Source organism: Astyanax mexicanus, chromosome 15 (genome assembly GCF_023375975.1).
Source record: "Astyanax mexicanus isolate ESR-SI-001 chromosome 15, AstMex3_surface, whole genome shotgun sequence".
Lineage (NCBI taxonomy): Eukaryota > Metazoa > Chordata > Actinopteri > Characiformes > Acestrorhamphidae > Astyanax > Astyanax mexicanus.
The window spans coordinates 43,573,859-43,591,462 of record NC_064422.1 but is presented as its reverse complement, the minus strand read 5'-3'; the positions used below and the strand labels follow the sequence as shown (position 1 = coordinate 43,591,462).

Below are 17,604 nucleotides of genomic sequence, written 5' to 3'. Positions count from 1 at the left end.
AGTTTTAGGTTTTACTTTTACTCTTACATAAAACACGCCACAAAAACCACAGCCGTTTCTGCCTCTTCCTTCCGTTTCTCTGAAGAGCCGCGTGCAACATGTGAGCTCTGCAGGAGACCACCGGCCTTATCTTCACCCACCATCACAGCACTCTGCAGGAGGTGTGAGATAACAATAACCCATCACAGACAACCTGAAAACTTAACATTTAGCTACAGGGAGTTTCATGAAACAGCAGAATTTCCCAGAATTAAATCAAACTGTGGAAAAGCTGTGTAATGTATGAATAATAAACAATAATAATAATATACAGTGGCAAGAAATAGTATGTAAATTTAGGATTATACTTGGATTTCTGCATAAATTGGTCATTAAATGTGTTGTGATCTTCATCTAAGTCCCAACAATAAACAAACACAGTCTGCTTACACTAATACCACACAAAAAATAATACGTTTGCATGGTTTTATTGAAGACAGCATGTTAACATTCACAGTGAGGGTTGAAAAAAGTATGTGAACCCCTAGGCTAATGACTTTTCTTAGAGCTAATTGGAGCTAAAGCTGCCCTGACCTATAAAAAAACACATCAGTTTTGAGTTTGCTGTTCTTAAGAAGCATTGCTTGATGTGAAGTGGAGTTGGCTCCCGAAACTGCAATTCCCAGAATCCCGAGTGGTGATCAGTGGCAACCAGCGACACCTGTGCAGCACTCTATATAAACCCCCAGTCAAACCACTCATTCTCCTCGCACCTTTAAAAAGGGGTGAGAAGTAACAGAGGGTGTAAGAAAAGAAAAAAGAAAAGAAAAGAAAAGAAAAAGAAAGAAAAGAAAAGAAAAGAGAGAAAAGAAAAGAAGCAAAGAGATCTGAAAAAAGGCCATAAAAACATAAAAGATCTTCAAAGAAAGCAAAAAGTAGAGTTTTTGAGTTTGATTGTGTTTTATTTTGATTTTGATTTATTTTCGTTGGTAATGCCATCTTTTGGCATTTCCTTTGTTCTGTTTCCCGCCTTTTTTTGTGTACCGCTTCAGGGTTTTGTTTTCCACCTATTTTCCAGTCTCCTCTGTGGAGAACCAACCCAAGTTCCACTAGCACACCCTTTTTAAAACAAGAACTATTAAAATATATTTATAAATTACTCAAATAATCAAATAAACAAATGACAGTACATATACCTGTTTGTTTTTACTCTACTACTTTAATTTAATTTAATTTAATTTAATTTAGATTTAAATAGTGATCAGTGTTGGAGTTTATTGGCAGAGTTGAATATTTCAGTGTTAACCCAAATTAACTCAATAAATACCATCTGACTCCACTGAGATTTCGATAAACTCTGCCTAATTCAACTCAGTATTTGCTTAATGGGTTCGACTCCACACTAACGCCTATAGGTTTAGAATGGGTTGGCATTAAAGCTTTGAGCTTTCACAGTTTTCATGCATGTTAGCATTTTCAATGAATGAATCAATCAATCAACCTTTATTTTCACTCGGTAAATACATTTTCAATGTAGCCGAGCTTACATAAAATTAAAGGTATTGAAACTTAAGTTTATATTTTAAAAACAAGCAAAGAATGTAAGATTTAATTAAGAAAAAATTTAATAATTCAAAATAAAAGGATATGCAAACAGGCTAAAATGTAGAGCAATAAAACAGAGAGATAAATACGTAGAATAATAACATAGAAACACAGTTAAAAAAATTAGGGACTAAAATAACCACAATTATAAAAATGTTAATGATGAAACTAAAATAAATAAATAATATTATTATTATTATTATTAATAATAATAATAATAATAATAATAATAATAATAAGTAGAAAATATATAAAAAATAAAAGAAAGAAATTAAATGAAATAGAAATGTAAAAGGCCAAAAGTAAAGGCAGTAAAAAACAAATAAAATGATGAAATGAATGAAATAAATGAAATAAAAGGGCTAAAATGTAAAATTAGATATTTTCTCCTCCACCAGTCTTTTGGATCTCCTCCACTGCTTTTGGATAACTGTATGCCTTTACTCCTGATGCAGAAATTCAAGCAGATCAGCTTTGATGGGTTTGATGGCTTGTGATCATCCATCTTATCCATTGTAAAATCAGAGAAACTCATCATTTTAAGTGATCTTTTATTTTTTTCAAGAGCTGTAGGGAGAAAAAATGGGAGAGAATTAGAAATCTTAAAAATAAAAATGCTGTTAAAGCTGCAAAGGGGAACCGACTCCACACTAATGCCTATGGGTTTAAAAAGGGATTTGAGAAAAAAATAAGTAAATAAGTGTAATGTGTAATTGTTTAAAATACTTTTGTCTCAATGTTTCCTTCAATGTTTATCATAGCTGCTGACTGACCTCTCACTACTGACTTCAATTTGTTCCTCATTCTTTTGCAGCTAGAGTTGTGAAACTGACCAGCCAGACAGAAAACTTGCAAAAACAGTTAAAAAAAGAAAACAAGAAACCGTTGGACGAAACTGTTGCTGTTGTTTGTTCTGGGTCTATTTATAGTGTGCTATTTAAAACTTAAAATAAAAAATTAAGGAGCACAAGTACATGACATACAGCTCTGAAAAAATAAAAGAGCACTTAAAACCAATGAGTTTCTTTGATTTTACCAAATTAAAAACCTCTGGAATATAATCAAGAGGAAGATAGATGATCACAAACCATCAAACCACCAAACTGAACTGCTTGAATTTTTTGTTTTGCACCAGTAGTGGCAGCATAAAGTTATCCAAAAGCAGTGTGTAAGACTGGTGGTGGAGGAGAACATGATGCCAAGATGCATGAAAACTGTGATTAAAAACCAGGGTTATTCCACCAAACATTGATTTTGGAATCTTAAAACTTTATGAATATGAACTTGTTTTTTTTTTTTTTTTGCATTATTTGAGGACTGAAAGTTCTGCATCTTTTTTTTGTTATTTCAGCCATTTCTCATTTTCTGTAAATAAATGCTCTAAATTACAATATTTTTATTTGGAATTTGGGAGAAATGTTGTCTGTAGTTTATAGAATAAAACATAAATGTTCATTTTACTCAAACATAAACCTATAAATAGCAAAATCAGAGAAACTGATTCAGAAATTGAAGTGCACTCTTAAAGATGTTTTTTGCTTTGTCAACAAACATTGAATTAAATTTCTTCAAAAAATTACAACTTTATTCACTACTTTTTAAACTTTTTTGTGTTTTTTGGAATTACTAATAATTGCTGTATTAGTTGCTATAACTAATCAACTAATAAAATTATTAAATTATTTATTTAAAATAAAAAAGAAGATCCACCTGACCAAAAAAAAATCAGAGTAGAATTGTTGTGCAAAACAAGTCAAATAGCAAAAAAAAAAAAGATCAATTAAATAAACATACAATTTTAACATAACTATAATGATAATAATAATGAGGCTACAAATTGCCTTAAATTATTTAAGTACCAAATCAGATTTTTTTCAATTGCAATTAAAATTGTAATTGTATGTAATTGATATGCATGCATTCAATATTTGGCACTGTAGATTTGTAGTTTGGTAAATTACTGTTTACAACATAGACAAATGCTTACAGCATTTTTTTTCATTTGCACTGAATGTTTGAAACTGTTATATTTATATTAAATTAAATTTTATTTTATGTACATGTATTTTGTTGCAGTTTGTTGCAGTTTGTTTCATCCTTGAAATGAAAAAATAAATTTAAATGTTTTGTCCTATGACCGAAAATATCATTATGACAAAAACACCCTGACATACTGAGATATTATTTTAGGCTCATATTGCCCACCTCTAGAACTGACACAAATATTACAGCTAAATCTGAAAGCGTGAGCTGCTGCTCTGAGCTATATTAGTAAAATGAAGCCACTCGGTTACATAAATGAAGAGCAGCTTCCTGTAGGTTGAGAACAGGATGAGAACATGATACAAACACGTTTAACCCTGAAAAAGATAACAGAGCTGATCTGGCCCAACACACAATCATTTAGATTTGTGTATTGCACAGCTGCATTTACGGCGTGTCTGTGTGTGTTTGGTATCGTGGAACAGCAATGTTATTTTATTTAAGATTCTGTTTTTGTTCGCATTCTTGTGTGTAAGGAGCGGGGGTGTACAGGTGCCGAGCACCTGCCTGGCCCCTCTGCGTAGCTACAGGCTTTGGAAAGTTGACTATTGTCAGGGTTTTAATCAGTCAGTGGCGCACCTACCTGTATTTTCCGCTGCCAAGATAGAAACACACCAGAAATGAACCTGAACACACCTCACTTCCAGACCACCACGTCTATCAGTGTAGATTTATTTCTAAACTCTGATGCTATTTTAACAGTGCAGGGGCAAGACGTGAAAATAGACTGTTGACGGGGTGTGAGATAGCAGTGAGCATTGTGACGTGCCTTGGGCAGGTTGTAAGGCCTATGAACTGTACAGTAATGCAGTGGTAATTCCTGTTACTTAACCCTGTTACAGCAAGCAAGACGACAAAATGGGAAATTTTAGGAAACTGTCCTTATTTTGTCTTATAAATACATTCCTAAATTTCCTTCGGGGTAAATAAAGTATGTATCTATTTATCTATTTATATTTTCAAAAATTATAACAATGATATTTACCGTGACAGAGTGGTCTTAAGATTAACTGTTACCTCTTAAAGCTCAATTTAGAGACAATATGAGAAATTTTAAGTGAAATTATTAATATATTATTAATAGCTGAACATTAAGTCCATTGAAAACAGAACAGTGTAAAGTTGTGATGTCACTGATGATCAAAGTTTAAAGTTTGAAGGGGCGGAGTTATCCCCTTTAATATGACAAGGTGGACAGGAAATTCTTGGACACGTTTAAATAACTTTATTTTTTTAGGAAAATACAGGAGTTAAATGAACACATAAAATGCCTTAATTATGAAAAAGACATTGTTAAAACTTCAACAAACAATTTGTGTTATGCAATGTTTTGTGCAGGTAAAATGACACTTTCTTTTCCGTTTAAACTGCTGTTTTTATAATAATTCATCTTACTAATAAAAAAACAATATTATATAATAATAATAATAATAATAATAATACATTTTATTTTTATAGCGCTTTTCAGGATACTCAAAGACGCTTTACATTGCATAAAAAAAAAAAACACAATATGAAAATACATAGGAAATAATCAACATCATCATCATCATCAACATCATCAATACCATACAATAGAAATCAAATAGAGCAAAACAATCAATGCATAAAAGATAGAAAATTAAAAATGTAATTTAATGAGTTAAAAACAGATAGAAACAGAAAGAAAAAGGGAGGAGAGGAAAAAAGAAGAGGCACACAGAAATGTTGCATCATGCGTTGAAAGCAGATCTGAAAAGGTGAGTTTTGAGGAGAGATTTAAAAGTGGGAAGATCAGAGCAGGCGCGGATGTGTTTTGGGAGAGAGTTCCACAGGGAGGGGGCAGCTATGGAAAACGCTCTGTCGCCCCAGGTCCGGTGCTTAGTTCTACCAATGGAGAGTAGATTGGCGTCAGATGATCGAAGTGAACGGGTCCAAATATGTCCAAGTCTTGGTCTTGACTTGGACTCTATGACTTGAACTCATCTTGACTCTAACTCAACTACCAAAAGACTTGTTTTGGACTCAATATGTCCAGGTCTTGACTCTGGCTCAACTAACAAAATATTGGTATTGACTCAGACTCAACAATTGAAAATCTTGGTCTTGACTCAGATTTAACTACCAAAAGTCTTGATTTTGACATGGACTTGATCACCAAAAGTCCTGGTCTTGATTCAGACTCAATGCCCAACAGTCTTGGACTCAACAACCAAAAGTCTTGGTCTTGACTTGGATTCAACAACCAAAAGTCTTGGTCTTGACTTGGACTCAACAACTAGAAGTCTTGGTCTTGGACTCAGATTTAACTACCAAAACTTTTGGTCTTGACTTGGACTCAAATACCTACAAGTCTTGGTCTTGAATCAGGTCTAGTGGTCTTGACAACAACACTAACAGCAATATACGTTGCAGAGCCAAAAATTATTTTTCCAGTATCTTGTAGCCCTATTGGCTAGTGACCTGCAGTTAGCGCAGCCCCATTGGCTGATACAGTAGGCAGGCCAGGTAGCAGCACACCTCCCAGGCCTGGTCCAGCAGAGCCTCTGACCCGTGTGCATGAACCGTCCTCAGATAATGATATTTCATCACTTTGTCCGTCAGACTCTTAATACTCAGCACTTCCCTTACTGGCATACCAGCGAGAGGCTCCGCCCCCTCCCCATTCATTACAAACGCAGGTAAGGTTAAAGGCTTTGGGTTATCCTGATTGGCTGTCCACTCCTGCCACTCATCCAGGCGGGCGGAGCTGCAGAAGCCCAGGTAGCCCTCCGGCGAGGCCACGGCGCAGACACGGACCGGGCAGGGAAATCGATACGGCAGAGCTGATAGGTGCTGCCCGTCTGAGGAGGGGCGTAGCCTTCTGGCCGCCTGCTGCCGGTCCCGTTTTGAGGAGCTACAGAAGAGGTCCACGCAGTGCAGGATGGTCAGCTGACGACCCGAAACACAGGACAGAGTGTGTTTAGGCTGAAATACGGAGACGTAATGAGGACTGCAGCGCACCGGGATCTGGAAAAAAAAAAAAAAAAAATCTAAATTATTATTACTATTAAGATAATAATTAAATATTAATATACAGGGGTTGGACAATGAAACTGAAACACCTGGTCTCAACAGGCCAACTGAGACAACAGGTCTCAATTGGTGTTATGGGCAACATTACACAAGAAAATTACATGATGTCCATTGTATTATCTTATCAGATAGGAGCTAACAGCGCTAGGAACAGCATGCAGTTAATTCCTGTGTTATTTGTGCGAAAAACACATCAGTGTTTATATACTTTACCCAGAGATAAGGAACAAATGGTTAGAATTTGTCTATATAGGGACGCCACCAGCCAAGTACAATTGAAATAGGTAGGTGTATGTTTAGAACAGTTCTGTTTACACTAGTTAAAAGTAAAAATCCACCCTGGGGTTTTGTTCCAACTACCTGGGCTGCTCTGCTGAGGCTCAGCCAACAAAACCCTGAAGTGGATTTTTACTTTCTGGACCTGGACTACCCACCTCTGTGTGTAACTATAGGTTTAAATAGGATCTCCAGTGGATTTGGTGTTTTACAGAGACTCTAAGACTAGATCAGCGGCTGAACTGCACTTAGCAGGGCATTATTACACATGTTGTAAAGTAACACATGACATTGCAAAGACTGTTATTAGTGTAAAAATGTCTTTATTTTAAAACGTTTCTAACTGTTGTTCGTCTCGCTGCCTCCTGGTGTTGCAGTGCTGTTAGCCAACCAGAGGTGATATGTTTACATGTATGAATATTCATGAGGAATAGCTGAAATCCTATCGTTCTCCCTGCCCACTCCGCTACGGGACTAAAGCAGTGTTATACCGGATCAGGGGAGCACTTTTTGTCCACAAAAAAGAGCTCAAATGGCATTCATTCACACTAGAGACACAACTAGACATTTTAAAATTAATAGAAAAACGATGAGAGACAAAAAAGGAATGAGAGACATTTAAGCTGGAAAATTCTATTTATGTTTAGTCTGAAGTTATAGAAATACGATAAATTGTACAATTAATATGATAAAGTACAATTAAGATAGGTTGGTGTATGTTTATAACAGTTCTGTTTACACTCGTTAAAAGTAAAAATCCACAGAAGCTTGTAAAATGATTGGAAAAAATTAAATATATATTTTTCTCACTAAATATACCATATGTACCTGCTGCAGCTTCTTCCGCAGGAGCTCCACCCACTGCACCCACATGCGGGAGACGGTGGCCTCTGCTATTTGGAAGCGGAAGGACAGGTCTGAGGTGAGGAGGCCCAGGCGGAGGCGGGTCAGCACCAGCAGCAGCTGGTCCTCCGGGCTGAGGGCGTAGCGTCTGCTCTCCTCACCCCGCTGAGAACCAATCAGCCTCAGCCTCACCGTCTCCGCTGTCTCCTCCCACCTCCAGCCTCCAGAATCAGGTCCTGCTGCTGCTGTAGCATCATCCTCTGATACCTGAAGCCTCGACTCCTAAACATGAGAAGAATTTAAAATACAAATTTAACACATTTATACTAAAAGATTTATAACAAAGCACATTAAATTAACTTTTATATACAAGTAAAAATCATTGCAAGGGAGCGTGAAAATAATCTACAGTAAATTAAAAATTGTGAATAAGCGACCTGATTTATTGTAAAATGAACAAAAAAAAAACTACTGCTCTAAAGCACTGCCCATATATACAGAGAATTAGGTTGCTAAGTGCGACACCTAGTGGCTAAAAGGTGACACACATAAAGTTATCCAAAAGCAGTGTGTAAGACTGGTGGAGGAGAACATGATGCCAAGATGCATGAAAACTGTGATTAACTCTTAAAACTTTATGAAAATGAACTCGTTTTCTTTGCATTATTTGAGGTCTGAAAGCTCCTTTTTGTTATTTCAGCCATTTCTCATTTTCTGCAAATAATAGTAATAAATAAATGACAATATTTTTATGTGGAATTTGGGAGAAATGTTGTCTGTAGTTTATAGAATAAAACAACATAAACCTATAAATAGCAAAATCAGAGAAACTGATTCAGAAACTAAAGTGATCTGAATTATTTCCAGAGCTGTATACATAATATAAACTTACTAAATACTAAACATGAATGTAGTTGAAGAATATCAGCAATATCCATACCTGTATCTGCAATAAAACAGGCTTCATTTACTATATAAACAGAAATTATAAATGTTTAAAGAAAAGGAGAGAGTGAGTAAATTTGTGAAATAAATAGACACATAAACTTGCTTCCGTTGAAGTTTGGTCTGAACTTGGATTCTTCTCCATCTTCTCACTCATCCCTTCATCCTCCCTGCTCTTTTCCTCCTCCTCCTCCCGATCATTCCAGTGCAGGACGGATCCATCGGAGCCCTGCAGGAAGGCCAGCAGAGCCCGGAAACGAGCGTACGATTTAAAACCAGTGTAGAAACGGAGCCACTTCACCGAACCACGGCACAGAGCCTTCACAGTGAACATGCTCGCACGAGAGGATGGAGTGACCTGAGAGAGAGAGAGATAAAGAAAAACTGTTAAGATCATTAAAAATATAAAGGAGCCAAAGGAAAACCATTACAAAAAGGGAGGTGTCAAGAATTAGGGCTGCACAAATCTTTATTAAGACAATAGATGAACCCAGAATAGATGCATTCCACACATTTTTATTAAGGGATAGGTCTGGATGTGCAGCTGAACATGGTATAGTATCTTTATTATCTTCAAGGAAAGCTCTTAAAGGGGGCAGCAGTTTGTGAGCATTTTCCTGCTGAAACAGTGAATTCGAGTCAGTGTTAAAGGGGTCATATTATGCAAAACTCACTTTTTATATGCCTTTGTATTTCCATTTGGGTCTCGACTGATACTATAAACCAAAAATAAAAACATAAAAAATAAAAAAATAAAAATCCATCCATCCGTTTTCTGTGAAGCAGCTGGAAGAGTTTTCAAGGTGTCAGATATTTGACTTCACAATTGTAAGTCCCTTTGGACTAAAATGTCTGCTAAATGTAATGTAATGTAATATAATGTATAACTTGCTTCTATGAGCTATTTAGATGCTCCTCCCTTATTGTGACGCCACAATAAAACAAAGAAATCCTGCATAAAACCACCCTGGCTCCACCCCTCACTCGTCAACTTTGGCCAGTACACAGCAGAATTAGCCAGCAGACTTCTTTTGAGGGAGGGATCTGTACCTGCTGTCCGTGGCAAGTCAGCAAATAAGGGAGATGTAAGAACTTTCAAATAAAAAATAACTTTTGTGCTTCTATCGCAGTTAAGCATGAACTAGCTAGTTTGTGTTTTGCCATTTAGCACAAAAAATGCTCAGTAACAGATTATTTGCATAAAAGTGACAGAGCTCTTAAACGGCTCATTCTGAAGGGGAGTGAAACTAGTAAAAATAGAGCTGGAGAGACCTTTATCTTTATGTGAGAGTGATTTTGTGCAAAAAGTGTAATATGTGCTCTTTAACAGCGCTGCACTTTTGTGCGTCTCACCAGAGGATACTGAGCTGCTCGTTCATGCTGTGAAGATACACCAGCAGCTCATTTAAGGGAACAGTAATGTTATTTTATTCTTTATTCTGGTTATTGTTGAGTTAAAAGTGTTTGGGCTCTGCAGTGCTTCTGGGTGTGTGTTTAACAAGCTATGGGCGCACAGTGTGTATGGCTAAGATAGGATTGGGCAGCTAACTGTTGTCTGTTGTCAGGGTTTTAATCAGTCAGTGGAGCACCTGTATATCCTGATGCCAAGATACACAAGAAACACGGCAGAAATGTACCAGTGTAGATTTATTCCTAAACTCTGGAGCTATTTTAATGCAGCAGGCGCAAGGTATGAAATTAGACTGTTGACTGGGTGTAAGATAGCAACGAGCATCACAACATGTATTGGGGCCCCTTGGTGGAGGTGAACAATGAAATGATAACACTGATATTTTAATATCAAAGTATATATATCACAAAAAATACAGGTATTGCAATGTCCTTTTTATCCAATATCCTGCATCCCTATAAAGAAAGAGATGAGAAAGAGAAGTTCACCTGTCTGACAGCAGCCAGGCAGTGCAGGGCCTCTGTACGTTCCTTCAGCTGCTTCCTGGTTTGGGACAGTTCCTCCTGTACTTTCAGCGTCTCCAGGCGCTGCTTACATAACATGTTCTCCAGAGAGCAGATTTTATACTTATCAGCATCTCTCTGACTCTCCACCATCCTCTCCAACTGCAGCTGAAAGCGAGAGAGTTTCAAACAGGAGGTAGAAAAGAAAAGAGTGAAGAAGTATATAAATGAATCCCATATTAATACTTAGTGCAAAGCTAGTATATCTCTACCAGCTTTACACATCGAGAGTCTGAGATTTTTGCTCCATTCTTCTTTATAAAACAGCTGAAGATCAGTCAGGGTGGATGGAGAGCGTCTGTGAACAGCAGTTTTCATGTCTCTCCAAAGAAGATCAATAAATCATTATAGCTCCACTGTAGCTTTGGCTGTATGTATGTTTAGGGTCATCGTCTTGCTGGAAGGTCTCAAGGCTTTTGCAGACTCCAACAGCTTTTCTTTCAGGATTGTCCTGTATTTATTTATCTCCATCCATCTTCAGTCCTTCAACTCTGACCAGCTTCCTAAATCTGTCGCTGCTGAAGAAAGAAAAGCATCCCCACAGCATGATGCTGCCACCACCATGTTTCACAGTGAGGATGTAACTCTTTGCAATTTGGCCCAAACAATGTTTTTCTTCTAGCCAATCTTTCATAAAGGTCAGATTTGTGGAGTGCATAATTTATAATTGTCCTGTGCACAGATTCTCCTGATCCGCCAGAGCTGTGGATCTCTGCAGCTCCTCCAGAGTGACCATGGGCATCTTGGTTGTTTCTCTGACCATTGCTCTCCTTGCTCAATCTGTCAGTCTCCTTGGACCATGGCCATAAACAGTTGTAGAATACTTTTTCTGTGTTTCTATGATGGATTGAACAGTGCTCCTAGGGATGCTCAAAGCTTAGGATATGTTTTTTTTTTATAACCTAACCATGCTTTAAACTAATCTTTAACAAACCACTGAGACCTTCACAGAACAGGTAAAGTATTTATACTGAGACTAAATTACACACAGCTAGACTTTATTTTTATTAACTAATTAAGTGACTTCTGTAAGTCATTTATTGCACTGGATGTTATTTAGAGTTTTCAGTGGGCTGGATACTTTTTTTTATTTAAAATTGTCACAATTATGTGCTACTTTGTGTTGGTGTATCACTTAAAATCTCTATAAAATACATTTAAGTTTGTGGTTGTAAAGTGACAAAATATAAAAAAGTTCAAGGGGTATAAATACTTTTGCAACCCACTGTAAATAAAAATATTTTTTTTCACATACTTGAGATTCTACACCCACAGAGCATACCCACCTTCTTCTCCTGCAGCTGAGCGTCCTTGGTTTTGAGCTCTTTGCGGAGCGAGAGCAGCGTCTCCCCCTGCCAGTGTCTCTCTTTCGCCAGGTTTCGCACCAGAACGCTCAGTCTCGCCGGGTCGGACGGGAGGGGAAGGCCACCGTGGTCGTTCTGGAATCCTTTCTGAATCTCCTGCTGGCTCTCCTCCATCAGCTCAGCCGCCAGAGCCAACTCTCCCAGACCTGAGGCTGGAGACAGTGACAGAAACATGAAGAAACCATTTATATTTAAAGCTGGAAAAATGGCAAATTGTGTCCACATTGTGTATATCGATAAAGAGTACATTGTTTTCCAATGAGCTCTGACAGTTGAGCAGCCTTTCTCTTCCTATACTGATACATAGCCGACTGATCTTTCAATCTCTAGAATACTACTTGTCATCTTTATCTACAGCTGAATTTTAATAAATGTGCCTGTATAAAAGTTGTAGTTTTATCTACCTACCTACCTACCTACCGCCATTCAGCTAAAAACGTATTGAGATATTATTTTTGGTCCATAATGCCCATATTGCCATAATTTAACTGTATTAAAGTCCCTAAGCATTTTCAACATTAAAAAACATTCAGAAACTACAAAATCAAAACCAGATTTTTAATGCCTCCATGGTTAGTTTCGGCATTTTTAAATTTGTACTTTTGTTTCTTTGTTTACTTATCATTAAAACTATGGTCAGAAAGCCTGGGGTCAGAGTGTGGGGTAACTTTAATGGCCCAAAGTTACATTAATGAGATCCTGCTACCAGTGGCCCTACCTTTATCAAAAGCTGCACACTGTGGTGCTCTATTCCAGCAGGACAATGCTCATCCACATGCTGCTGCTGCTTTAAGAGCTTGTTTTATCTGGATGGGATTAGTTTCTCAGGGGGACGTCTGTGAAAAATATTTCACACTTCTACTCAGTGATAAAATTCCTGCATTCGGACTGCAATTGAAAAAACAGGAGAACCAGTGAGTTTTTTAAGGCATTCTCGGTCACGTGACATCGAGTTCAGTAGCTCCTCCATTTCCACTCGCTGTTGTGTTTATGTGGATCTCCGTGGAAACCCTGGTGCACCAAAAGTGTAATTATGGTACACAGCAGTAGACAAATAGCTATTTTAGCTATAGACTCTTAGACGCTTTTCCCCGTTTTTCTGCGCTAGAAATGCGCACCCTCTCCGACTCTTTGGCCCGTTTCTGACACCTAGCGTTCAAACTTTGAATCTCACATTATAAAAACCTGTTTAACAGTGGACCAACTTTCATTCTATTTCTAAAATACCTCGCGGGCCGCTCCAAAAAAGGAAACGGGCCCCAAATGGCCCGCGGGCCGTAGTTTGGACACCCCTGACGTAGATGATCGTTCTGGATGGGAATAAAATCTCAGAGGATAAAACCCCCCATAAAAGAGAAAAATTAACCCAGCACCCCCTGAGAAACTAATCCAGTCTAGATAGGGCTTAATAGACAGTACAGTTACTACACTATGTCCAGCTACATTTCCAGATCAATCCCTGATTATAGAAAATGTGTGGGATGTGTTTCCATTGGAAGCTCTATCAACACTCCTATACCCTCTACCACACACTCTGCAGGAACTGTGTGAGAATATTGGAGCTCTATGGATCTGATGGATTATTACAAAAGGAACATCAGAAACCTCATACAACTCAATACATGCTGAGATTTCTGGCATGTTTTAGTGTTACACATGCGTTACACACTACTTCTGTATGTGTAGATCAATAAATATCACCCATATCAGTCTAAAATTGTTTTGATAATAAGTGGAGTGTATAATCTGACTCACCTGTGCTTTGTATTCTCTCTTTATTGCTTCCTTCCCAATTCTTCTTTCTTCTTCTTCTCAGCAGATGTGCACTGTTTCTCCTTTTGTGTGGAATCATCTCTTTTGTAGCTTCATCTTTTACTTTCTGAGAAAAGTGGGCATCATTTTACTCAATACAAAATCCTCTACATCTCATTTAACATGAACAAACTGTCTGAACTATGCTTTAAAAATATACATTTTAGTAAGAAAGTGAGTGTAAAGAAGGGCTCTTTTTGTATAAATATATCATACGTGTGTGAGAAGGTTTAGGCACCCTTGTCGTTTTATTTCTCATATTAATGCTGTCAATGTATGCAATTAATCTAGATACGTTTTTTAAAATGCAAAAAAAATCATTTTTAAGGCACCAGTTTCCTAGTGATGTATTAGTGGTTTTATCTATCACAATACCCAGAATGCATGACACACTAACATCGATCCCATTCATAATCACATGACACTGCAAATGGCACTACCCGGAAGCCAATCACCAGAATATTGATTTCACCTGTTGCACACACTATATATACACGCTCACTGACGGATTTGTCCTCGTACAAAGTGTTTTCCATTGTTTGTGTTAGCTCTCTCGATTTGACATATCATATTGCCTTGTTGTGTAAGATCTGGTATGTTTACTCCCTCTTGCTGCTGTTTACAATGTTGACCCTGCTCGTTTTGACTACTCTCTGTGCCCATGTATATTGTACCTTAGTGATTTGTAAATTAAAGACAGAGGGTACGGCAGTGTCTCTCAGACGGACAGTCTGGCCAGTGCGGTCGAACATGTCCTCGGTGAAGTGTTTACTGCACAGCACGCTGTTACAGGACAGAGTGAACGGCTCCAGAGCTGCCGTCTGCATCTGCAATGCATTACACCACTCCAGCCTTCGCTCAGCATCCTTAGGAAATCTGTGCATTAACAATTTAACACCATTAAAAATCAGCATTAATTTTTACTTTATCACTAGATTACACCATGATTAATATAACATGTATTACTAGATTACACCATAAATCATAATTATTATATTACTAGATGTTAAAATAACATTTATTACTAGTTTACAACAGCAATAATATTTGCTTTATTGCTAGAATATCCCAGGAGTAATATCACCTTTATTACTTTATTATAACACTATTACTATTATCTTTACTACTATATTATATCAGCGTTAATATTACCTTTATTACTAGATTAGACCATAATTAATATATGCTTTATAGCTAGATTACACCAGCATTAATATTATCTGTATTCCTAGATTACACTGGCATTAATATTACCTTTATAGCTAGATTACACCAGCATTAATATTAAATTTATTACTAGATTAAACCAGCATAAATATTTGCTTACTTACTAGATTACACTAGCATTAATATTTACCATATTACTAAAATAAACCAGCAATAATATTACCTTTATTACTAGATTACACCAGCATTAATAATACATTTATTACTAGATTACACCAGCATTAATAATACATTTATTACTAGATTACACCAGCATTAATACTACATTTATTACTAGATTACACCAGCATTAATAATACATTTATTACTAGATTACACCAGCATTAGTTTTACATTTATTACTAGATTACACCAGCAATAATAATACCTTTATTACTAGATTACACCAGCAATAATATTAATTTAATTACTAGATTACACAAGCATTAATATTAACTCTCTTACTAGATTACACCAGCATTAATTTTACATTTATTACTAAATGACACCAGCAATAATAATACCTTTATTACTAGATTTCACCAGCAATAATATTAACTTTATTAATAGATTACACCAGCATTAATATTAACTTTATTACTAGATTACACCAGGATTGATAGGGTTCTACACTTTGCCATTGTCCAGTAGACAGTAAAATAAATGATAAGTAAACTAAAACTAAAGCTACCTGTGGAAGGAGAGAGTCTGGTCAGGGTTTCTGCAGGGCTTCTGGGAGGAGCAGTTAATGACGCAACAACTGGATGGCATGACGATATCTTCCTCCATATAGAAGCTCTACATAGTAGACAGGGCTCTGGTAGTACCTGTAGAAATCACAGAAGCAGGTTGTACATTTGAACATTTCTTGTAAATTCCAAATAAAAATATTCTCATTTAGAGCATTTATTTGCAGAAAATGAGAAATTACTGAAATAACAAAACAGATGCAGAGCTTTCAGACCTCAAATAATACAAAGAAAACAACAAGTTCATATTCATAAAGTTTTAAGAGTTCAGAAATCAATATTTGGTGGAAAAACCCTGGTTTTAATCACAGTTTGTGTGTATCTTGGCATCATGCTCTCCTCCACCAGTCTTACACACCGCTTTTTGGATAACTTTATGGCACTCCTGGTGCAAAAAATTCATTCAGACACACACGCACACTCACAGACAGACAGAGAGAGACACACACACACACACACACACACACACAGACTGACATACACACTTACACAGACACACACACTCTCCGGTTTTGATTACCCGCTGTTGCTCTGATATATCGCTATAAAACCTCGTATCTGCAGCTGCGCCGCTCCGGCTCCCGACCTCCCGCCAAAGATGGCGGACTGCTCCGGTGACGTCACCACCGCGCGCTTTGGAGAAAACGCTCCGATTAAAAACAGCGCGAGGGATTTTCTATAATATCTCTATTATATCTCGGTAATATCTCTATAATACATCTGTAATATATGTATAATACATCTATACTGTTTCTATAATACATTTGTAAATCTCTACAATATTTCTTTAATACATCTATAACATCTATATAATACGTCTATAATATCTCTACAATATCTCTATAATACCATTATAATATCTCTATATTATCTCTATCTCTATAATACCATTATAATGCATCTATAATATCTCTATAATGTCTCTATAATATATCTATAATATATCTATAATATCTCTACAATATCTCTTTAATACATCTATAATATCTATATAATACGTCTATAATATCTCTACAATATCTCTATAATACCATTATAATATCTCTATATTATCTCTATCTCTATAATACCATTATAATACATATGTAACATCTCTATAATACATCTGCAATATCTCTATAATACATCTGTAATATCTCTATAATACATCTATACTATTTATGAAATACATTTATAATATATCTACAATATCTCTTTAATACATCTATAATATCTATATAATACGTCTATAATATCTCTACAATATCTCTATAATACCATTATAATGCATCTATAATATCTCTATAATGTCTCTACAATATCTATATAATGCATCTATAATATCTCTATATTATCTCTATCTCTATAATTCCATTATAATGCATATATAATATCTCTATAATGTCTCTATAATATCTATATAATATATCTATAATATCTCTATATTATTTCTATCTCTATGATTCCATTATAATGCATCTATAATATATCTATAATATATCTATAATATCTCTATAATATATCTATATTATCTCTATCTCTATAATTCCATTATAATACATCTATAATATCTCTCTATTATCTCTATATCTATAATACTACTATTGTGAGAAAGTCCACTGGCGCCACCTGCAGGCGAAATTACATATAGCTTCAACCCCGGAGACTGCAGTTTCAGGACCCCGCAGTTTCAGGACCGCAATTCTAGGACCCTATTTTTTGCGACACTGCCACCTAACGAAATGAACGACTTACTACACCTTAAATAATATCAC

General features: G+C 36.3%; 1 protein-coding gene across 1 annotated transcript; it reads right to left on the bottom strand.

Moving 5' to 3' along the window:
• Positions 1-5,550: 5,550 nt before the first annotated feature.
• On the bottom strand, positions 5,551-16,893 carry LOC103032046 (uncharacterized). Its single transcript, XM_022670290.2, has 9 exons — positions 16,371-16,893; positions 15,793-15,928; positions 14,570-14,771; positions 13,839-13,962; positions 12,006-12,235; positions 10,645-10,827; positions 8,852-9,103; positions 7,786-8,082; positions 5,551-6,615 (listed from the first exon to the last, which is right to left on the bottom strand). Exons 2-9 carry the CDS (start codon positions 15,888-15,890, stop codon positions 6,076-6,078), a joined length of 1,926 nt encoding a protein of 641 aa, XP_022526011.2. The 5' UTR covers positions 15,891-15,928; positions 16,371-16,893; the 3' UTR covers positions 5,551-6,075.
• Positions 16,894-17,604: the final 711 nt, after the last annotated feature.